Below are 23952 nucleotides of genomic sequence, written 5' to 3' on the forward strand. Positions count from 1 at the left end.
GGAGAAGCACAGGATTTTGTTTCATACAGATCTGTTGAGAACTTGAAAATAGATCAAAGTGAAAAATACACAGAGCAATTCAGAAACACATTGCAATTGAAAACACACACACAAGTGCAGCTCTGAGATGACACTTGGGGCTTGTGCATACCACTAACATTTATATCCTTCAACAGAATTCCAAGGGGAGGGGGAGCACTAATAACATTGGGAAAGCACATTTAAAATGCATAGGAGGATGGATGCAATAGAAATTTTAATTGAGGATGATGATGATGGCAGCAATAATGCCTGCAGGAGAGACATTTAAACACATCTAAGGGAGACAGGTACATTCAAAAGCCATAACTTGCTTTGGGCCCCTTATCAATATTCTTTAGCGGTCTATTATTGTTCATCTTATAATCCATGGAAATGATTCCCCTACTACTGTCTGGGCTTTTTATGTCAGTGCCCTTTCCTGTTCTTTCACTTTTATTCTTTTCCCTACATCTATAATTTTTTGCAACATCAACCCTGCTATGTGGGAATCCCATGCCGATGACTACAGTGTAGATGACGAAAGTCAGGTCATGTATCCACAGCATTGACCAGAGGAGGAATGACTGCTAGGAAGAGTGCAGAGAAGAGAAATGCCTGCTTCAGCACCAGTGCCAGATTTACGTATAAGCTAAACAAGCTATAGCTTAGGGCCCCACTCTCTTGGGCCCCCTCCCAAAAAAAAATTAAAGGAAAAAACCCACTGGATGAACATTTCCAAAATATAAGATAAAAAAACAAATAAAATAAAACCTACATAAAGCAACAGTGTTTTGTGTTGTGTAGGCTCCTATGATGTTCAGTAATGGGCCCTGCCTGCTAGCCTGCTCCCTAAAATATCACTGGTTTGCTCATTTCTATATATGCATGTGCAAATAACTTTAGATACCTATTAGGTCCATAAATAACCATTTAGCATATACTCAACACAAAAAACAGTGACAATTTGTTGCTGACAAAGAACAGCTGGACATATAAAGGGCCCCATTACTTTCAATAGTTTATGGCCTCATCAAACCTAAATCCAGCCCTGATCAGCACAACAGGATGTCTTCATTTTCCTCAGCTGCAATAAAACATATCTCTCCCTTATTGGTCTCTACAGCCATAGCAGGTGCTGTAACTCCAACAGCTTGACTTCACCCCAGATGGTGCACTCTTCCCTTTTCTCTTGAGTCAGACAGATGCCAAGGATGATGGTTGTTTGCGTATATTCTATCAATTACATTTCCCCACTTATCTCACTGTAACAAAACAGGGTTTTTGGGGGGGATGGAGTGTCAATTTGGGAAGCTTCTCTTTGCATTCCTGTTTGGTACCAAAAGTGTTGCTCTTTGCGGCTTTTTTCCTGGATTGGGAGTATGAAGCTCTGTCTGTAGAGACTTTCTTTGACTCCATCCACACTCCTTTCCTACGTCAATCAAGCATGCCTCTTCAGCTACTTTTCTAGCCATTAGAGGAATTGCATAGAAAAGTACCTTCTTCAAGCATAGTTTTATGAAGGCTGTAGTAAAAATGGTATATAGTAGGAATCAATATTCCCAAGTCCTTTGCCATAATAAAGTCCTGCTTCTTCTCCAGCAGTGCTTGGAATTTGAATTATTTGGGTGACATCAATTATTCCCCCACCCACCCTTTTACAAGAAAAGCAATCTGCTGAGGAAGCAAAATGGGAGACTTCTCTCAAGATGTCTGTAATGCAAGGATGAAATGCCTTGTGGGGAAACAACTGGGAGCAGAGGCAGCACATGTCAGGGAGGGGCAGAAGGAGAGACAAAAATGGGTGCAGCAATGTGTGTGACTCTAACAATTGTATGGGAGGCTCTGTGACAGCCGTGTAAAAACCAGAGGTTTCCTTACACACCTTCCCATCCTCTGTCCAGGCAAGCAAGAGGCATTATCACAGTTCAAAGACACATTCCAGCCAGACAAATTCACTTGAGGAAGGTACAGAGCACAGCTAGTTAAGGAGCTGGGGAGGAGAAATGTCCACATTCACACCATACATTTAAAGTGCTATGGCAGCACTTTAAACAGTCATGTCTCCCCCAAGGAATTATGGGAGCTGTAGTTTGTTACAGGTGCTGAAAGTTGTGAGGAGACCTTTTTCCCTTCACAGAGCGACAATTCACAGGGTGGTTTAAGAATCAATCTCTCTTCCCAGGGAACTCTGGCAACTGTAGCTTGGGGGGGGGGTAGGGGGTCTCCTAACAGCTCCTAGTACCCTTAGTAAACTACATCTCACAGAATTCTTTGTAAGAAGCCATGACTATGGCACATTAAATGTATTGTGTGAATGTGGCCAGAGAAGCCCCATAGCATGAGGTTCCCCTGCTCATCTGTAATGGGTAGGGCTCTTCAAACAGTTTCTGTGGGTTCCCCACCCCCAGTACTCTACCATAGCTGTGTGTGTTTATACTATAAAATGGTGTCTTTCTTTTGTACATGATGAAAGGTGTGTTTTTCCCCCCTTCTGGTGCCTGGCTTAGATTCTGAAAATAACTGTCTCCTGCTGAAATATTGATTGCATACGGGCTGTTGGCAAACTCCAACTGAGGCGTCAGCTCGCGCTGCCGTCCTGAGGCCATGCAAAGCAAAACCACACAAAGACAAAAGGAGGAGGCGCAGAAAGCAGGGACCCCCTTGTGCCACGGGGGATGGGGGGTGGGCTTGTGGCTTGCTTCATTTTCTAATTACCCTTTTCCTTGTCTTGTCTTTGAGGAAGGGCTTGATGAGCGTGTACAGGGCATGGATGTACCAAGGCTGGTTCACAAAATGGACTCCTCCAAAGCGAGCAGGAAAGCTGTCCTGTGGAGAAGAAAGAAACGGAAGCCAATTAACAGAGGCAGCCAGTTAGGTAGGCAAGGAGCGGGTCTACAGGCTGGGCTGTTAATTGGTGCATTAGGATCGACTACTTTGCAGCACAAACACACACAGAGAGCTTCTGCTTTAACATTCTCTTAGCACTTGCACAGTGGGGCAGCTGCAGGGATGTGGGTGTGTGGTTTAAAGTCTCAGACTCATCCCTAGTTCTGTGTGTGTGTGTGTGTGTGTGTGTGTGTGTGTGTGCATGTGTGTGCATGTGCATGTATCTTTCTTTGCAAGCAGCGCAGCATGAATGCGGGAGGGAGTGTGTTTTCTAATTCCCCATTGTGTCACAGAGCCAAGTTCCCATACACCTCTGTGAACACAGCTCACCTCTTCACCCCGGATGCCTTCCCTTCCCCCCTCTGCCCTCCCCCCAAGCCATCATTACAAAAGCTGAACTTTCTGGGTGAATGAACTGCACATTATGAAGAAGAAGACGGGTGGAAAATGTTGATAAGTGAAGCTGTTGAGAGGGAGCGGCGTGACAGCACCATGGAAACTGACGCAGACAAGTGCTTGCTTTTGGAGGTTTTGTACAGATACCCAGCAAATTAGCATGCAGGTAGAGTCCTTTCTCCCAGAGTTGTCTGCAGTGGTGGATCCTATTTCAGGTATGCAGAATAACATGGATGAAAGACAGGGCAGACTTTTTCTGGGGTCATTTTCTATCATGAATTCTATTTAATCTCAGCATTAGATTCATACAGAATAGACAGGGAATAGACTGGCATCCTCTGTCATTTTGAAACACTGATGCCTGAGTATATGTTGTAATTACACCCACAAAGAAAAACAAGTTGCCTGCTGTTGGAGAGCATTAGAGGAGCCTTTTTAGTGTTGTTGTTGTTGTTGTCGTCATTGTTTTTTTTTTTTAAAAAAAAGCTGACTGGCAAGGAACTGTCCCTAAAGCATGTTGTCAACTAAAATGCAACAGTGTTGTGACAATGGAGGAGCTGTGCATCAGGGCAAAGTGCGATGAGGGTGAGTTTAAAAGGTTTTTAAATTGCAGCATTCTTTGTGAATATTCCCATCATTACCCCTGAGGGAAGAGGAGAGTATTTCTACATCAATTACTGTGGCATCTCTCATTGGCAGGATCAGGGCTTTGCTAGAGTCCCAGTGGGAGTAAATCAGCACAGTTTTGCAAAGAGTCAGCGGTAAGTTGCATTTTGCTTGGAAGGCTGCAACTCTCTTAATACCTGAGAGCCGAGGACAGAGAGACTGCCACACACATTCATTTGTGTATCCCAGGCATTGGCAAACTCCGGCCCTCCAGATGTTTGGGACTACAATTCCCATCATCCCTAGCTAACAGGACCAGTGGTCAGGAATGATGGGAATTGTAGTCCCAAAACATCTGGAGGGCTGGAGTTTGCCTATGCCTTTGGACACATGGAAAGCTGTGCTGACTGGTGGCAGTTCTCCAGGATTTCAGACAGGAGTCTTTCCTAGTCATTCCTGGAGGTGCAAGGGATTCAGAGGTGCCAACTTGCAAGGGAGATGGGGGGGAGGGGTCACATGTGTGATGTGTGCATGATGCGCGATGTTCCATCACAACCTCAGGAGCCAGGGGTGGAGGCAAATGTGGCAGCAGCATGGCTTCAGTGGCTAGCGGCTCCTCCTCTCTGGTTCTCAGCTGCCTTCTGCTCTTCCTACCACTGCTGGCAGCCAGGGGCTGCCTCCCTGCTCCTTCCCTTCCACAGCAGCAGCAGGAGGAGCTGGTCACTGAAGCTACACTGTGCTTGGCTCTGGGCTTGGTCTCCTCTGCCTCCTTATTTTTTTGAACATTGGGGGGCAGCCCCTCAAAAAATATTCAGGGGGGTGAGCTTGGCTCCCAGGAGTTGGCACCCATACAGGGATTGAATCTGGGACCCTATGCATGCAAACCATGTGACCTACCTGAAGGAGCGTCTCCACCCCCATCATTCAGCCCAGACACTGAGGTCCAGCTCCAAGGGCCTTATGGCAGTTCCCTCCCTGCGAGAAGTGAGGTTAATAATAATAATAATAATAATTTATTATTTATACCCCGCCCATCTGGCTGGGTTTCCCCAGCCACTCTGGGCGGCTTCCAACTGAATATTAAAAACAGTACAGCATCAGACATTAAAAACTTCCCTAAAGAGGGCTGCCTTCAGTTGTCTTTTAAAAGTAAAATAGTTGTTTATTGCTTTGACATCTGGTGGGAGAGCGTTCCACAGGGCAGGCGCCACTACCGAGAAGGCCCTCTGCCTGGTTCCCTGTAACCTTACTTCTCGCAATGAGGGAACCGCCAGAAGGCCTTCGGCACTGGATCTCAGTGTCCGGGCTGAACGATGGGGGTGGAGACGTTCCTTCAGGTATATAGGACCTTTATAGGGCTTTAAAGGTCAGCACCAACACTTTGAATTGTGCTCGGAAATGTACTGGGAGCCAATGCAGATCTCTCAGAACTGGTGTTATGTGGTCCCGGCGGCCACTCCCAGTCACCAGTCTAGCTGCCACATTCTGAATTAATTGCAGTTTCCGGGTCACCTTCAAAGGTAGCCCCACGTAGAGCGTGTTGCAGTAGTCCAAGCGGGAGATAACTAGAGCATGCACCACTCTGGCAAGACAGTCCACGGGCAGGTAGGGTCTTAGCCTGCGTACCAGGTGGAGCTGGTAGACAGCTGCCCTGGACACAGAATTAACCTGTGCCTCCATGGACAGCTGTGAGTCCAAAATGACTCCCAGGCTGAGCACCTGGTCCTTCAGGGGCACAGTTACCCCATTCAGGACCAGGGAATCCCCCACACCCGCCCGCCCCGTGTCCCCCAAAAACAGTACTTCTGTCTTGTCAGGATTCAACCTCAATCTGTTAGCCGCCATCCATCCTCCAACAGCCTCCAGGCACTCACACAGGACCTTCACCGCCTTCACTGGTTCTGATTTAAAGGAGAGGTAGAGCTGGGTGTCATCTGCGTACTGATGAACACCCAGCCCAAACCCCATGACGATCTCTCCCAGCGGCTTCATATAGATATTAAAAAGCATGGGGGAGAGGACGGAACCCTGAGGCACCCCACAAGTGAGAGCCCAGGGGTCTGAACACTCATCCCCCACCACCACTTTCTGGACACAGCCCAGGAGAAAGGAGCGGAACCACCGTATAACAGTGCCCCCAGCTCCCAGCCCCTCTAGACGGTCCAGAAGGATGTTATGGTCGATGGTGTCAAAGGCCGCTGAGAGATCCAGCAGAACTAGGAAACAGCTCTCACCTTTGTCCCTAGCCCACTGGAGATCATCAACCAGCACGACCAAGGCAGTTTCAGTCCCATGGTGAGGCCTGAACCCCGATTGGAAGGGATCCAAATGGTCCGCATCCTCCAGGTGTGCTTGGAGTTGTTTGGCAACCACCCGCTCAATCACCTTGCCCAAGAATGGTAAATTTGAGACTGGGTGATAGTTGGCCAAATTGGCTGGGTCTAAAGATGTTTTTTTAAGAAGCGGTTTAATGACTGCCTCTTTCAGCAGGTCTGGGAAGGCTCCCTCACAGAGGGAAGCATTCACCACCCCGCAGAGCCCATCGCCCAGCCCTTCCCGGCTCGCTTTTATCACCCAGGATGGGCTGACAGGTGGTTACAGGGAAACAGGCAGAAGGCCTTCTCAGTAGCCATGCCCACCCTTTGGAATGCCCTCCTGTCAGATGTCAAGGAAATAAACAACTACTTGACTTTTCTAAAAGTCATCTGAAGGCAGCCCTGTATAGGGAAGTTTTTAATGTTTGATGTCTTACTGTGCTTTTATATTTGATGGAAGCTGCCTGGAATGTCTGAGGCAACCCAGTCAGATGGGTAGGGTAGAAATAATAAAATTATTATTACCATGTGAGTAACAGGCCCCTTCTGCAGTTGGATGACCAACGGGCAGCTTACAGGCAATTTCACATGGATTCAAAGAGTTTCATAACAATAAAAGCTAACAGGGTGCTCTGGATAGCTTACAACAATTTTAAAACACTCCCAAACTCCAGACATACTTCCACTATCTCTCTCCTACATAGGCTATTGTTATGTACTGAGTTGAATAGGATCCAAACTGTAGCAGTCTGATTGGTCCTAGAACAATAGGATCCAAAAGGCAGCAGTCTGATTGGTCCTAGAACAATAGGATTCAGAATGCAGCAGTCTGATTGGTCCTAGAACAATGCAGCAGTATGATTGGTTGGCAGGAACCACCCAATCCTGCTCCAGATAGAAGTGAATCCACAACCTGATTGGCTTACAGTAGAATTCCAGAATTAGCCAATCATGTGCAGCCCATTGTGTAAATAATGTATATAAAGCAGATACTGTGAGGGGACATTTATTCATTCCTCCTCACCACTATGAGCTGAATAAAGAGCATGAAATCACTTTGCGACTCTGAGTATATTTCACTGGCGACGAGGATGGGATCCCGCTGAGCTGACTGCCACACACAGCACCGCAGCACCGCCAACTGCCGCACCGCTGCCTCGCACCGTGTATCCAGGCTTCAGCTCCGGGGCACAAGGAACTCAGAATGGCAGCCAACAGCAGCTTCTCGCCATTCAACCCAGCATCTGGAGACTGGGAAGCGTACGCCTCCCGTTTCACCTTCCTCCTAGAAGCCAAAGGGGTCACCGACGAAGAAGACGCCAAGAAGAGGGCGATATTCTTCAGCGTCTGCGGAGAGGAGACGTTTGAAATCGCCCGGGCTCTCCTTGCGCCTGAAGACGTCGCTACTGTTCCATACAAAACAATAATGGAACAGCTGAAGGGGCACTTTTCGCCACAGCCCTCAGTGGTGGCTCGTCGAAATGCCTTCTACGCAAAGCGGCAAGCCCCTGGGGAAACCATAACTGGGTTTGTGACCTCTCTCCGCCAAGCCGCCCGGTTCTGCAACTTCTCAGAGCTGGAGAACATGCTTCGTGACCGCCTCGTCGGTGGCCTGAAGGATGAGAAGCTGCAACGACGCCTCTACGCTAAGAAGGACCTAACGTTCCAGGTCGCTCTGGAGGAGGCCCTGGCAACAGAAGCTGCCGAGAGGTCGACCCAAGAGGCACGGCCGAGCCTGCCATCCCAACCGAGGGTCCACCATGAAGACCTCACCGACGACTCAGGATCCGACAGGGAGGAGGTGCACCGAGTACAGCAGCGCACTCAAGCAGCGCACAGACCACAGCTGCCTCGACGAGAAGGAGGGAACTGCGCAAGCTGCGGGGAGAGTCACGAGAGGAGGACCTGCCGTTTCCGCAACGCAGAGTGCAGGCAGTGCAGAAAATCGGGACACATCGCCCGGGTGTGTCGGGCTCGGCCCACCCGACACCAGGCATCAGATGACCAATCCAAGAGCCCCAGGTCCCGGGGCCCAACGCACCAAGGCAACTCGACGGAGCTCACGGACTTCCAGGTATACCAGTTGCCCCACCCCAACGTAGAGAAAATTTATGTAGAGGTACAGATAGAGGGGGCCCCATGCCGCATGGAGCTTGACACGGGTTCAACTCTATCCATAATCTCGGCAAGGACCTTAAGGAAACTGTGTCCCACTGGGGGTCCCAAACTCAGGCCGGCCCCATTCACCCTCCGGGACTTCCAGAAACGTAAGGTCCCCACAATGGGGGTGGGGACCTTCAGGGTGCAATACCGAGGGCGGACGCGGCAACTGGACTTGCTTGTGGTCAAGGGCCCCTACATTAGCTTACTGGGATTGGCATGGTTTGGACCACTGGGGCTAGCTGTCACCGGGGTGAACCACACTAGCTTACAAGTGGACGTGGACGCCATATGCAAGGAATTTCCAGGGGTTTTCGATGGGAAATTGGGACAGTATACGGGCCCCCCCATTGCGCTACAGCTTGACCCCGCAGTACGACCGGTCAGGCTCAAGGCCCGCCGGGTCCCGTTCGCCTTGAAACCCCGTATAGACGAGGAATTGGACCGACTCGTAGAGCAAGGAGTGCTGGAGCCGGTGCCTAATGCTCCCTGGGAAACCCCAATCGTCACACCCGTCAAGCCTAATGGTTCGGTCCGCATCTGCGCAGACTACAAATGTACCATAAACAAGGCCCTCACGGCCCACGCATACCCAGTGCCAGTGGTCAGCCATGTCCTTGCCACCCTGGCTGGGTCGAAAATTTTTGGCAAGCTGGACTTGGCCCAAGCATATCAACAGCTGCCAGTAGATGAGGCCACAGCAGAGGCACAGACGATTGTGACGCACAGAGGAGCGTTCAGGGTAAAGCGGCTGCAATTCGGTGTCAGCGTGGCACCAGGCATATTCCAGAATATAATGGACTCTCTCCTTAAAGGGATTCCTGGCGTCACCCCCTTCTTCGATGATGTGTTGATTGCCGGCCCCACACCAGAGGAGTTTGAGGACCGCCTCCGCACCGTTCTGCACCGTTTCCAGACGGCGGGTCTCAAGGTGAAGCGGGAAAAATGTCTACTAGGAGTGCCTCAGGTGGACTTTCTGGGATTTATGGTGGACGCAGAAGGGGTCCACCCGACTGGGGACAAGGTACGGGCCATTTGTGATGCCCCAGCGCCCAAGAGCAAGACTGAACTTCAGGCCTTCTTGGGACTATAGAACTTTTACCATTCCTTCCTTCCCCACAAGGCGGCGGTAGCGGAGCCCCTACACAGACTCCTGGACAAGCGGGCCCCTTGGGTGTGGGGCCAGCGCCAGGAGGCCGCATTCCAGGCAGTCAAGGACTTGCTTGTCTCAAACTCGGTCTTGGCACACTTCGACGAGAGGCTGCCGGTGGTGCTAGCATGCGACGCCTCACCCTATGGCATTGGAGCTGTCCTGGGGCACCAACTCCCGGATGGAAGAGAGGTACCGGTGGCGTACTTTTCCCAGACACTCAACACAACCGAGCGGAACTACTCGCAAATCGACAAGGAGGGTCTGGCAATCGTAAAGGGAGTAAAAAAATTCCATGATTTCTTGTACGGGCGGCCCTTCACCGTGGTGACTGACCACAAGCCGTTGCTTGGCTTGTTTGCCCCCGAAAAGCAGACCCCCCAAGTGCTGTCTCCTCGCGTCCTCAGGTGGTCAATTTTCCTTGCCAGCTACCAGTATGCACTGATTCACCGACCTGGGAAGGCGATGGGCCATGCGGACGCCCTCAGCAGGCTACCACTACCGGAAACAGGCCCTGACCCAGCACCTGCACAAGAGGTTATGAGCCTGGAGCTGCTTCCCGACCGCCCCATTCAGGCACAAGAAGTTGCACACCATTCCAAGAAAGATAGGGTCATCTCCCGGGTCCTGGACTGGGTGTGGAGGGGATGGCCCAGCAGCAGCCCCGGGCCAGAATTTGCCGGCTACACAACCCACAAACATGAACTGTCGGCCCACAAGGGGTGCCTGTTATGGGGAAGCAGAGTCGTTGTTCCCCAGCCCCTCTGCAAAAGGGTCCTCACAGCCCTACACGAGACACATCCAGGGGTAGTAAGAATGAAGGCCCTTGCCAGGAGTTATGTGTGGTGGCCGGGGATCGATGGAGAGATAGAGGCCTGGGTCAAACACTGCCAGGCCTGCCAAGAATCCCGCCCAGATCCCCCAAGGGCCCCAGTCCAGTCCTGGGAGTCCGCCCGAGCACCATGGTCACGCCTGCATGTGGATTTCGCTGGCCCCTTTCAGGGGAAAACATTCTTCATAGTGGTGGACTCCTACACCAAATGGCTGGAAGTCGCACTGGTACCGTCCACTTCCACGTCCGCAGCCATCCGGGTACTACGCAGGCTGTTTGCAACCCACGGGCTCCCTGACACTCTCGTCTCAGACAACGGGACTGCATTTACGTCAGGAGAATTCCAAACCTTCACAGCGCAGAACGCCATCCGCCACATCCGTTCGGCGCCGTTCCACCCTGCCACCAATGGCCAAGCAGAACGCATGGTGCGGACCACCAAGGACACCCTTCGCCGCATGACGCAAGGGGACTGGGAGTACCGCCTTGCCACATTCCTTCTAGCACAGCACAGCACCCCCAGCTCAACGACTGGCCGGAGCCCCGCTGAACTACTAATGGGTCGGCGCCTTGCAATCAGATTGGACCGCCTTCACCCCGATAGAGCTCAGGATGAGGTAGTGGTGGGGGAAGGCAGGAACCCCCGGACCTTCGAGGCCCAGGACCCAGTGTACGCAAAGAATTTTGGGGCAGGCCCAGCATGGGTACCCGCCACAATCACCAGGGTCACTGGCCCCGTGTCGTACGAGGTGCTAACGGATGGGGGGCAATGCTGGCGCCGCCACTGCGACCAGATACGGCGACGATTCCCGGGAGAAAACCAGGAGGAGGACAGGTCAGAGGAGTCCCAAGGGAACAGCGGGGCAGTGAGGCCCATAGAGCAGGAGGGGCCAGCAGGAGAGGCAGAATCAGTAAATACAGAGAGGACCCGTGAGGCCAAAAGGACACCGGAACCAGAACCACGACTGAGCGAGCCGGTTGCACCAGACCAAACAGCCGCATCACAGCCAGCATCCTTGGAACACGAGCCAGAACCCGGAGCCCGGACCAGGGAACACCCCAGGCCACAACGCACACGTAGGCCGCCGGCATACCTTGAGGACTATGAATGCGACCTCCCGGGCAGGACTGGAACTTAGAGGGGAGGGGTGTTATGTACTGAGTTGAATAGGATCCAAACTGTAGCAGTCTGATTGGTCCTAGAACAATAGGATCCAAAAGGCAGCAGTCTGATTGGTCCTAGAACAATAGGATTCAGAATGCAGCAGTCTGATTGGTCCTAGAACAATGCAGCAGTATGATTGGTTGGCAGGAACCACCCAATCCTGCTCCAGATAGAAGTGAATCCACAACCTGATTGGCTTACAGTAGAATTCCAGAATTAGCCAATCATGTGCAGCCCATTGTGTAAATAATGTATATAAAGCAGATACTGTGAGGGGACATTTATTCATTCCTCCTCACCACTATGAGCTGAAGAAAGAGCATGAAATCACTTTGCGACTCTGAGTATATTTCAGCTATCATACAAGGAAACCAAGGAAGTCTCAGTGCCTAAAATGTGCCTGAAAAGAAAACTTATTAAAGAGTGCCTGGAGTTGGTCAGTCAACCACTCTCTCTAGAGCCTTGCACAGGAAAGGGACACGTGCAACTAGCCTACAGTTGTTAAGATCTTCTCAGTCCAAAGAAGGTTTCTTAAGGAATGGTCCCACTACTGCCTTAGAGGGACATTTATTATCTCATTGGTCCAGCTGGTGGTCCCATCCCCAACTCACCATTAACAGGTGTAATTAATTTTCTTGCCTGATTGTTTTGAAAAAACTTTGAACTTGTGTCTTGTTCTATCATGGAGGTTCAGGGCAAGAAACAACAGGTTCAATTAATTAAGTAAGTAAAATGTATTCACTGAAAAGAGTTACTCCACCTTTATTGAAAAGGCAGGTAGCAACATCAGCATTAAAAACATCAAAGCATTAGCTAAACAAAAAAAACCCCTAAACAGTTAAAAAAATGGCAGGATAAAACCTAACCTATAAAAGTATAATTATAAAGGCAACAGCTGAAAACCAAACATTAACTTCTGGTGGATATTTTAGTAGATATTTAACCAGATGGATCTTTAGAGGAGGAGAAATATAATGTGGTCACAACTAGGTTTTACCCAAAGTAAACCTATTGAAATTAATAGACCAAAACTTGGTAAGTCACCAATCACAGAGTGGCTAAATTATACTCAAGAGTTAAACCCATTGACTTCAATGCTTTTATGCTGAGAATGACTTGGTCAGATACTAGCTAATAAAAATAAGCATTTGTTTGAAGTTGACCTAGATATAATTTTTGGATGGCATTATGGAGTTCTGATTCTGCAGTGGTATATACGATACATCGACAAATTAGTTGAAGGCAAAAAAGCTTTTGCTTCATATGTGTGAACTACGTAGACCTTTCTTTGTGATTTGAGCCTGTGCCACTCTCTCCCTCTTCTCAGAGAGAATGTGAGATGGGCACATGGCATCTCAGTAGGGAAAAAAAGAATTAAGGCACAGGGAGGTGGATGGTGGGGAGGAAGGACCCTGCAAACGCAGTAATTTGTTATTTCACTGTCTAGGAGCCGTGGAGGTTTGCTGCTCACATTACTCATTTGTTTTCTGATTTCCCCAAGGTTCTTTTTGTTAACTTGGGAAGTAAAGCCATTACGTGTCAGTATTTCTCTATTCTCCCCATTGCCTCCAGCAGCACATTCTCCTTTCTTGTAGAAGCATGTTGCAGAAGCCTAATGCATCTTTTTTGCCAAATGCTAAAGATACCAACATGCAAAGCAAGAAAGGTATTTCTTAAAAGCTGCATTAGAGCCAGTATACTTATTGCATCTTCAGATGGTCCCTGAACAAAATCTACAATAGTATAGCTGAACCAAAACTATTTAGGGCCAAGCGACAGATTGGGTTAAATGTGCTGTTTGGTGCTCTCTGTTTGGTGATGTTGTTCAATTTTTAATTAGCAGCTGAAGGTGGGCCTGACCCCAAGCAGATGGCAGTCCACATGGAGGGGGCATTTAACCTTTTCTTCCTGTGCTGTAGCCTTTGCAAAGCAAAATTGCTAACTGAAGCGTTAATGATTGAAGCATATTCCCAGGAAATGCCGCAGTGCAATACCGCTGGTATTAGTATAACAGTGATAAAAGTACCATCCTCCAAGATCCAATGCAATCGAAACAATAACTTTTAAAGATTAAAGTTCTTCTATATTTAGGAAGGCATTAAAATCACAAATTAAAATATTTAAATCCCAAAAGATCGTCTTGCTCAACACAAAAAACATGAAAGGCAAAGCTTCTTGCCTTTAAACACAACATGCAATCTTTTCATTTTAAGGATTTATAGCTTTCTAAGGCTAGTAAGTATTATATCAGGCATAAGCAAACTTGGCCCTCCAGATGTTTTGGGACTACAACTCCCATCATCCGTAGCTAACAGGACCAGTGGTCAGGAACAATGGGAGTTGTAGTCCCATAACATCTGGAGGGCTGAGTTTCCCTATGCCTGTATTATATCCATACAGTTTCTCAAAAAGTTCCTCTTGGTTAGTGGATTCACTTGCCGCCATATGATTCCAGTGCATGCTGACTGCCTTGGTTCCAGCTGATTTATTTCCAGGACATGTGGTGATAAAACATTTCTAGATTGTTCCTCCTTGGCCCAGTAAATCCCCATGCCATTCTTTATGTGCATGAAGTCCATTTGTGTAAAGAACAGCACAAGAATCACTTGCAGTAATGTGAGCAATTGCCCCAGACCCAAACTTTTTCTGTCAGCAGATTTATTTTCAGGCTCCAGTTTGCTGCCAAACAATGCAGGCTGGAGCTTTGCTCTACAGGGGCAGGACCTGGTAGTGCAGTTGAGCTGGTACCTTGCCATTTAAAAGGGCAAATCCAGGATACAAATGAATTTGTTTATAGGTGTCACCAGATTGCCATTTTGAACAGGATACTTGGGTGAACGTTCATGTTTTTGTTTTAAATATATCTGCACTTTGGGATGTTTTTCTAAATTGTTTTTCTTGCACATCACCTTGAGATGTGTGTGTAGGAGGTGATTAATAATAATAAACAGTAATAAACAATAATGACTAATTTTAGCTTAAAATTGCTGCAGAGAGCTGGATTCCCTCCCCTTTAAAAACTTAACATTGCACACCATGCCTTGTCCTTTAAAAAATATAGCGTGACTCCAGTGTAAACCTACATACCTTGGCTTGCACCCAAAGTGAGGCAGCAAGTAGGAAACGATCAGACCAAGAGTGAAATCTAGCTTCGAATATATCCCTCTGTATCCCTATATGAACCAGTATATACAGTCTCTGTATCCCTATATGAACCAGTGCTGCAGATGTAATAGTAACAGCTTCTAATTACACTGAGAAAAGAATCCTACACCATATTGAGCCCGGGTTCATTTTTGACACCCTAGGTTAGTTGGTTAGGTGATTGTAGCTGGCATAGTTCAGTGCTGACAATCTGGAAGCATCTGTCCATTAAAAAAAATGTAGTAGTCAGAACTAAAATCAGTATTCAGAACTGAATTTTCACTTTTCTAGTCTCCAAGCATAACCACTATCTTCAATCTCCCTCCTTGCTTAGAAAACAGATTAAATAATAGAGAGCTATAGCAGAATCTGTGTTAAGTTATTTTTCTACTTCACAAACTCCGCTGAAATAAGTTGGCCCGCACCAGGAAATTATCATATTTAATCCTTTAGCAGACACACCCTATAGATTTTTCCAATGTGTTTGTTTTCTTGTAGTGTTCAGTACATAATAAACTGAGCAATTAACAATTGTTTCCCATAATCATTCTTGCAATATAATGAAACGTCCATGCCTTCTGTTTATTTTGCAGTTGACAGATGAGTTAAATAGAGTTGCAGAGCCAAAGTACTTGCTCAGGAAGTTTTGATCTGCCTTTGCAAAATAACAGTGTCCTATTTTATGATCCATCAAAATAAATCATAGCCTTGAGATTTCTATAGCTCTCTCTAGAAATCATATATACTGTGTGTGTATGTATATGTATATATATATATATATATATATATATAATGCTAAGTGTGCCACTTTGGAGCTCTCTACATCAGGGGTGGAGAAAATGTAGGCCTTGACCTAATTTCAGGGTGGGGGGGGGAGCCTAGAGGGAGAAGCGGGGAATGTCAGGGAGATAATGGGAGGAGGAATGGAAGGAGGAAAAGGGAGAAGTGTTTGCCAATAAAGCCCTAAATGACTTAAGTTAGGATATCTGGAAGACTGACTCCTCTGTACAACCCTGCCCAGAGGTTGGGGGGGGGGTATTTACAGGGATCCTGTTAAATCCCCTACCAGCAAAATAAGTTTTGTTGGTGGGAATGTGAGGTGTGGCTTTTTCCGTGTCAGCCCCCTGCTGGTGGTTCATCCAGCTGAAGGAGATGAGCCTAGCCCTGCCCAAATGCCTGGTGCCATTTTGGCAGGCAGTGAAAACTTTCTTATTCTGTGTGACTATTTAATGGCTTTTAATATATATGAGAAGGTTTAACTCTGCCACTTTTGGTTTTCAAGGTTTTGGTTTTAATTTTTGTAACTAGGTGGTGTTTGGTTTGGTTCTTTCATTCTTTTGGGCCTTTGTTAGGCCCCAAAGTGGTATTAAAATCTCAAAAATAAAATACTGTATATCAGAAAGGCGTCTGCAAGCGATCAGTTCAGATCTCTAGCGAAAGGGATATTTCCTGGCAGCCCAGTGAGTGGAGAAGAAAAGGGGGCGGGGAGAGAGAGTGAGAGAGAACATAAGAAGAGCTTGCTAGATGAGACAGTGTCCCATCTAGTCCAGCAACCTGTTTTCACAGTGGCCAATCGGATGCCTGTGGGAAACTGGCAAGCCAGACCTGAGAACAAGAGCACTCTCCCCTCCTGAGCTTTCCAGAAACTGGTATTCAGAAAAGAGTGTGACTCCACCAACGTTTAGGTTTTGTTTCAGCAGTGCATTTTTTTTAAACCTCCACAGTCAGAGGCAGTATGCTTCTGAGCACCAGGTGTAGCAGTTATAATCCCACAGATCTTCCGGTACATATCCTTCAAGGACACATAGACCAAGGCCAATATACAAAACAATGTCAAAGGCACTCCTTTAGAAGTAAGGCTCGGGCTTGTGAGAGATGCACAACCTGAAATGGTGTTGCAGGAAAAAAAAATCCATTCTGAATATTCTCCACTGTTGCCTTCACTAACGGCCACCAACCTGAATGGTTTTAAAAGGGTTACTCTGTGTGCTGCCAGCAGCAATGGAGGAGATATTCCTCTCAACATCAGCTGCTGGGGGACACAAGTCCTGATGCACTTAGGTCCTGCTTCTGGTGGGCCACTGCAAGAACAGGAAGCTGAACCAGATAGGTTGATCCAGCAGGTCTCTTCTTCTTAGGCTTCCTAACAGAATTATAGAACTGGAAACCACATCATCTTGGAATGATGGTGTTATGTACTGAGTTGAATAGGATCCAAACTGTAGCAGTCTGATTGGTCCTAGAACAATAGGATCCAAAAGGCAGCAGTCTGATTGGTCCTAGAACAATAGGATTCAGAATGCAGCAGTCTGATTGGTCCTAGAACAATGCAGCAGTATGATTGGTTGGCAGGAACCACCCAATCCTGCTCCAGATAGAAGTGAATCCACAACCTGATTGGCTTACAGTAGAATTCCAGAATTAGCCAATCATGTGCAGCCCATTGTGTAAATAATGTATATAAAGCAGATACTGTGAGGGGACATTCATTCATTCCTCCTCACCACTATGAGCTGAATAAAGAGCATGAAATCACTTTGCGACTCTGAGTATATTTCACTGGCGACGAGGATGGGATCCCGCTGAGCTGACTGCCACACACAGCACCGCAGCACCGCCAACTGCCGCACCGCTGCCTCGCACCGTGTATCCAGGCTTCAGCTCCGGGGCACAAGGAACTCAGAATGGCAGCCAACAGCAGCTTCTCGCCATTCAACCCAGCATCTGGAGACTGGGAAGCGTACGCCTCCCGTTTCACCTTCCTCCTAGAAGCCAAAGGGGTCACCGACGAAGAAGACGCCAAGAAGAGGGCGATATTCTTCAGCGTCTGCGGAGAGGAGACGTTTGAAATCGCCCGGGCTCTCCTTGCGCCTGAAGACGTCGCTACTGTTCCATACAAAACAATAATGGAACAGCTGAAGGGGCACTTTTCGCCGCAGCCCTCAGTGGTGGCTCGTCGAAATGCCTTCTACGCAAAGCGGCAAGCCCCTGGGGAAACCATAACTGGGTTTGTGACCTCTCTCCGCCAAGCCGCCCGGTTCTGCAACTTCTCAGAGCTGGAGAACATGCTTCGTGACCGCCTCGTCGGTGGCCTGAAGGATGAGAAGCTGCAACGGCGCCTCTACGCTAAGAAGGACCTAACGTTCCAGGTCGCTCTGGAGGAGGCCCTGGCAACAGAAGCTGCCGAGAGGTCGACCCAAGAGGCACGGCCGAGCCTGCCATCCCAACCGAGGGTCCACCATGAAGACCTCACCGACGACTCAGGATCCGACAGGGAGGAGGTGCACCGAGTACAGCAGCGCACTCAAGCAGCGCACAGACCACAGCTGCCTCGACGAGAAGGAGGGAACTGCGCAAGCTGCGGGGAGAGTCACGAGAGGAGGACCTGCCGTTTCCGCAACGCAGAGTGCAGGCAGTGCAGAAAATCGGGACACATCGCCCGGGTGTGTCGGGCTCGGCCCACCCGACACCAGGCATCAGATGACCAATCCAAGAGCCCCAGGTCCCGGGGCCCAACGCACCAAGGCAACTCGACGGAGCTCACGGACTTCCAGGTATACCAGTTGCCCCACCCCAACGTAGAGAAAATTTATGTAGAGGTACAGATAGAGGGGGCCCCATGCCGCATGGAGCTTGACACGGGTTCAACTCTATCCATAATCTCGGCAAGGACCTTAAGGAAACTGTGTCCCACTGGGGGTCCCAAACTCAGGCCGGCCCCATTCACCCTCCGGGACTTCCAGAAACGTAAGGTCCCCACAATGGGGGTGGGGACCTTCAGGGTGCAATACCGAGGGCGGACGCGGCAACTGGACTTGCTTGTGGTCAAGGGCCCCTACATTAGCTTACTGGGATTGGCATGGTTTGGACCACTGGGGCTAGCTGTCACCGGGGTGAACCACACTAGCTTACAAGTGGACGTGGACGCCATATGCAAGGAATTTCCAGGGGTTTTCGATGGGAAATTGGGACAGTATACGGGCCCCCCCATTGCGCTACAGCTTGACCCCGCAGTACGACCGGTCAGGCTCAAGGCCCGCCGGGTCCCGTTCGCCTTGAAACCCCGTATAGATGAGGAATTGGACCGACTCGTAGAGCAAGGAGTGCTGGAGCCGGTGCCTAATGCTCCCTGGGAAACCCCAATCGTCACACCCGTCAAGCCTAATGGTTCGGTCCGCATCTGCGCAGACTACAAATGTACCATAAACAAGGCCCTCACGGCCCACGCATACCCAGTGCCAGTGGTCAGCCATGTCCTTGCCACCCTGGCTGGGTCGAAAATTTTTGGCAAGCTGGACTTGGCCCAAGCATATCAACAGCTGCCAGTAGATGAGGCCACAGCAGAGGCACAGACGATTGTGACGCACAGAGGAGCGTTCAGGGTAAAGCGGCTGCAATTCGGTGTCAGCGTGGCACCAGGCATATTCCAGAATATAATGGACTCTCTCCTTAAAGGGATTCCTGGCGTCACCCCCTTCTTCGATGATGTGTTGATTGCCGGCCCCACACCAGAGGAGTTTGAGGACCGCCTCCGCACCGTTCTGCACCGTTTCCAGACGGCGGGTCTCAAGGTGAAGCGGGAAAAATGTCTACTAGGAGTGCCTCAGGTGGACTTTCTGGGATTTATGGTGGACGCAGAAGGGGTCCACCCGACTGGGGACAAGGTACGGGCCATTTGTGATGCCCCAGCGCCCAAGAGCAAGACTGAACTTCAGGCCTTCTTGGGACTAGTGAACTTTTACCATTCCTTCCTTCCCCACAAGGCGGCGGTAGCGGAGCCCCTACACAGACTCCTGGACAAGCGGGCCCCTTGGGTGTGGGGCCAGCGCCAGGAGGCCGCATTCCAGGCAGTCAAGGACTTGCTTGTCTCAAACTCGGTCTTGGCACACTTCGACGAGAGGCTGCCGGTGGTGCTAGCATGCGACGCCTCACCCTATGGCATTGGAGCTGTCCTGGGGCACCAACTCCCGGATGGAAGAGAGGTACCGGTGGCGTACTTTTCCCAGACACTCAACACAACCGAGCGGAACTACTCGCAAATCGACAAGGAGGGTCTGGCAATCGTAAAGGGAGTAAAAAAATTCCATGATTTCTTGTACGGGCGGCCCTTCACCGTGGTGACTGACCACAAGCCGTTGCTTGGCTTGTTTGCCCCCGAAAAGCAGACCCCCCAAGTGCTGTCTCCTCGCGTCCTCAGGTGGTCAATTTTCCTTGCCAGCTACCAGTATGCACTGATTCACCGACCTGGGAAGGCGATGGGCCATGCGGACGCCCTCAGCAGGCTACCACTACCGGAAACAGGCCCTGACCCAGCACCTGCACAAGAGGTTATGAGCCTGGAGCTGCTTCCCGACCGCCCCATTCAGGCACAAGAAGTTGCACACCATTCCAAGAAAGATAGGGTCATCTCCCGGGTCCTGGACTGGGTGTGGAGGGGATGGCCCAGCAGCAGCCCCGGGCCAGAATTCGCCGGCTACACAACCCGCAAACATGAACTGTCGGCCCACAAGGGGTGCCTGTTATGGGGAAGCAGAGTCGTTGTTCCCCAGCCCCTCTGCAAAAGGGTCCTCACAGCCCTACACGAGACACATCCAGGGGTAGTAAGAATGAAGGCCCTTGCCAGGAGTTATGTGTGGTGGCCGGGGATCGATGGAGAGATAGAGGCCTGGGTCAAACACTGCCAGGCCTGCCAAGAATCCCGCCCAGATCCCCCAAGGGCCCCAGTCCAGTCCTGGGAGTCCGCCCGAGCACCATGGTCACGCCTGCATGTGGATTTCGCTGGCCCCTTTCAGGGGAAAACATTCTTCATAGTGGTGGACTCCTACACCAAATGGCTGGAAGTCGCACTGGTACCGTCCACTTCCACGTCCGCAGCCATCCGGGTACTACGCAGGCTGTTTGCAACCCACGGGCTCCCTGACACTCTCGTCTCAGACAACGGGACTGCATTTACGTCAGGAGAATTCCAAACCTTCACAGCGCAGAACGCCATCCGCCACATCCGTTCGGCGCCGTTCCACCCTGCCACCAATGGCCAAGCAGAACGCATGGTGCGGACCACCAAGGACACCCTTCGCCGCATGACGCAAGGGGACTGGGAGTACCGCCTTGCCACATTCCTTCTAGCACAGCACAGCACCCCCAGCTCAACGACTGGCCGGAGCCCCGCTGAACTACTAATGGGTCGGCGCCTTGCAATCAGATTGGACCGCCTTCACCCCGATAGAGCTCAGGATGAGGTAGTGGTGGGGGAAGGCAGGAACCCCCGGACCTTCGAGGCCCAGGACCCAGTGTACGCAAAGAATTTTGGGGCAGGCCCAGCATGGGTACCCGCCACAATCACCAGGGTCACTGGCCCCGTGTCGTACGAGGTGCTAACGGATGGGGGGCAATGCTGGCGCCGCCACTGCGACCAGATACGGCGACGATTCCCGGGAGAAAACCAGGAGGAGGACAGGTCAGAGGAGTCCCAAGGGAACAGCGGGGCAGTGAGGCCCATAGAGCAGGAGGGGCCAGCAGGAGAGGCAGAATCAGTAAATACAGAGAGGACCCGTGAGGCCGAAAGGACACCGGAACCAGAACCACGACTGAGCGAGCCGGTTGCACCAGACCAAACAGCCGCATCACAGCCAGCATCCTTGGAACACGAGCCAGAACCCGGAGCCCGGACCAGGGAACACCCCAGGCCACAACGCACACGTAGGCCGCCGGCATACCTTGAGGACTATGAATGCGACCTCCCGGGCAGGACTGGAACTTAGAGGGGAGGGGTGTTATGTACTGAGTTGAATAGGATCCAAACTGTAGCAGTCTGATTGGTCCTAGAACAATAGGATCCAAAAGGCAGCAGTCTGATTGGTCCTAGAACAATAGGATTCAGAATGCAGCAGTCTGATTGGTCCTAGAACAATGCAGCAGTATGATTGGTTGGCAGGAACCACCCAATCCTGCTCCAGATAGAAGTGAATCCACAACCTGATTGGCTTACAGTAGAATTCCAGAATTAGCCAATCATGTGCAGCCCATTGTGTAAATAATGTATATAAAGCAGATACTGTGAGGGGACATTCATTCATTCCTCCTCACCACTATGAGCTGAATAAAGAGCATGAAATCACTTTGCGACTCTGAGTATATTTCACTGATGGCTATCCACATTGTCCTCATTCAGACAAGGCTGTGAAATGAATGCTACTGTTGATTCAGGATCTCGGGTCTTCTTTTAACTTTAACCTCACAATGTCTGCAAGCTAGTAAGCTTCAGGGTCATTGTAACCTATTAGCTTTCCATTGCTCATTTAAAGTCATCAGACCAGCAGCAGATAATTATCTCAGAGAAGTGACGTTTCTAAGCCAAATCAGACTATCCAGGGAATACCAACAACCCTGGAGCGGATTTTGCTTTTCTAATTTACTCCTTGTTTGCGCTGTCATCTTGTATTGTGCAGCATTAAGGACAAGGAGAAAAGTATTAGTGTGGAAAGGGAAGAGACAGTTCCACAGCTACCATGTATCTTGTTCTCTGTTAAATTAATAGGAAGAGTGCAATCAATAGACCGAATCTCTTGGGGCTGATTTGATGCCCAAATTAAGTTTTGGTTGTTGTTGTTGTTCTAAAAAAAATTCATTTTAGTTCAATCCACTGTTCATGCATTCACATTTCAATCCTACTTTTATACTCATTTATGTTGCCACATAACCAGCAATGGCTGGCACCAAATACCCCCTCCACCCCAAAGAAAAGCAGTGTTACTGCTGTTCCCTGGAATGATCCAAAGGTAGGGACAGGTGGTTCTGAGGTCAGGGCTGCACAAGCACACCGACAGAGCCAATCCAATTCTTACCTGATGGTAATAACATTTTGGTACATGAGTGATTAACAACCCCAAGATACAACATAGCTGACAGGTGTTCTTGGACTCCAACTGACACCATCCCAGACCACCGGCCACTTTGCCTGGGGCTGATGGGAGCTGTAGTCCAATAACATCTGGGGTGCACCAGACTTGAGACCCTGGTGCAAAGGGTAACAGCCAGGTTGAGTCAGAGAGAATGAAGGTGTGCAGCCAACTAGGGGTCACATTTTGCATGCAACTGGAAGGATAAAAGCAAAAGCTGTGTTTAAAATGCTTTCTTGATCATTTGCGAGTCTCTTTCAAAATGCACTGTGCCCTTGAGGCATCTTATCAAGGGGATCCATGCCATTTCTATGCCATTTCTACACCACTTCTATTGTGCATTTTCATGACCCTGGGCCTGGCAGTATCTGTACATCCAAGCATGGGAAAGTGAGCAGCCAGGGACTTCTCCCAAAATGTCACAGAGAGGATAAATGCCCCCAGCTTTGGTTAACATGGATAAGTACAACAAAACAGAACATAATTATGGAAGGCCTAGTGGCACTTGCCTTTCATTTCACAAAAGCCGGCTGACTTAAAAGCAACAGTCTCTCTCCTCCTCTTCTTGGTTCGTGCACACACATTATACAGTATTGACTGATGGAATGGGGCTTGTGTAGTAATCCATTACATTCAGAATTAATTGAACTACATACTCATGGGCAAATTGATTCAAGTTAAATAGAAATTCATCGGAACCATTCTGTGCCAACCAAACTGGGGGGGGGGGGCAGAGCAAAATAAATCAGCAGCTCTAAATGATTGCTGCAAGAAACTTGGGTGGTAAATAGGGAATATGCAGATACCCTACATACGTGCACACAATTTTTGAACACCCAGTTACATGTGTATGGGGAAGCTGGCTAGATCAGGTGTCCAGATGTGCAAACACTGCTATTTACATGGTATTTACATTTATATGCACACAGGGAAGTGTTTGCCCTACTAAGCAGTGGTGGCTTCAATCTTTAAACTACTGCCTAATATGCAAGACCCTTCCAAACCTCTTCCTCCCCAGAGAGCTGAAAGTATCCATCTTGAAGATAAGAGAGTAAGGACAGGAAGCATCGTTTCTTAGGGAATGGCTCTAACTCCATGGTAGAGCACATGCTTTTATTCTGTTTGAGGCCCTGATGAGCTGCCAGTCCCTGAAGATACTGGGCTGAATGGTCCAATGATCAGACTTATACCAAGCTTCCCATGTACTAAATTCTGCCCTCACTCCAACTTGGCTTCAATATGGACAGCATCAGAGCTTGGTCTCAGCAAATCCTGGGAGTGCTTAGTTTACTATCCTCCTTTGGTGTGTATACTATTGAACTTTCTATGCCAATTCATCACCAGTGGCCACTAGCTGGAAATGGGCCACACCCTGGCAG

At 49.4% G+C, this 23952-nt stretch overlaps 1 protein-coding gene across 1 annotated transcript in view; it reads right to left on the bottom strand.

Moving 5' to 3' along the window:
• Positions 1–23952, bottom strand: part of CLVS1 (clavesin 1) — a 77035-nt gene that overhangs the window by 10504 nt on the left and 42579 nt on the right. Inside the window, exon 4 of the mRNA XM_081013581.1 lies at positions 2737–2847. Coding sequence (XP_080869707.1) covers positions 2737–2847 — 111 coding nt within the window. The remainder of the gene's footprint in view (positions 1–2736; positions 2848–23952) is intronic.

Source organism: Podarcis pityusensis (genome assembly GCF_964106645.2).
Source record: "Podarcis pityusensis genome assembly, chromosome: 7".
In the NCBI taxonomy this organism is placed as follows: Eukaryota; Metazoa; Chordata; class Lepidosauria; order Squamata; family Lacertidae; genus Podarcis; species Podarcis pityusensis.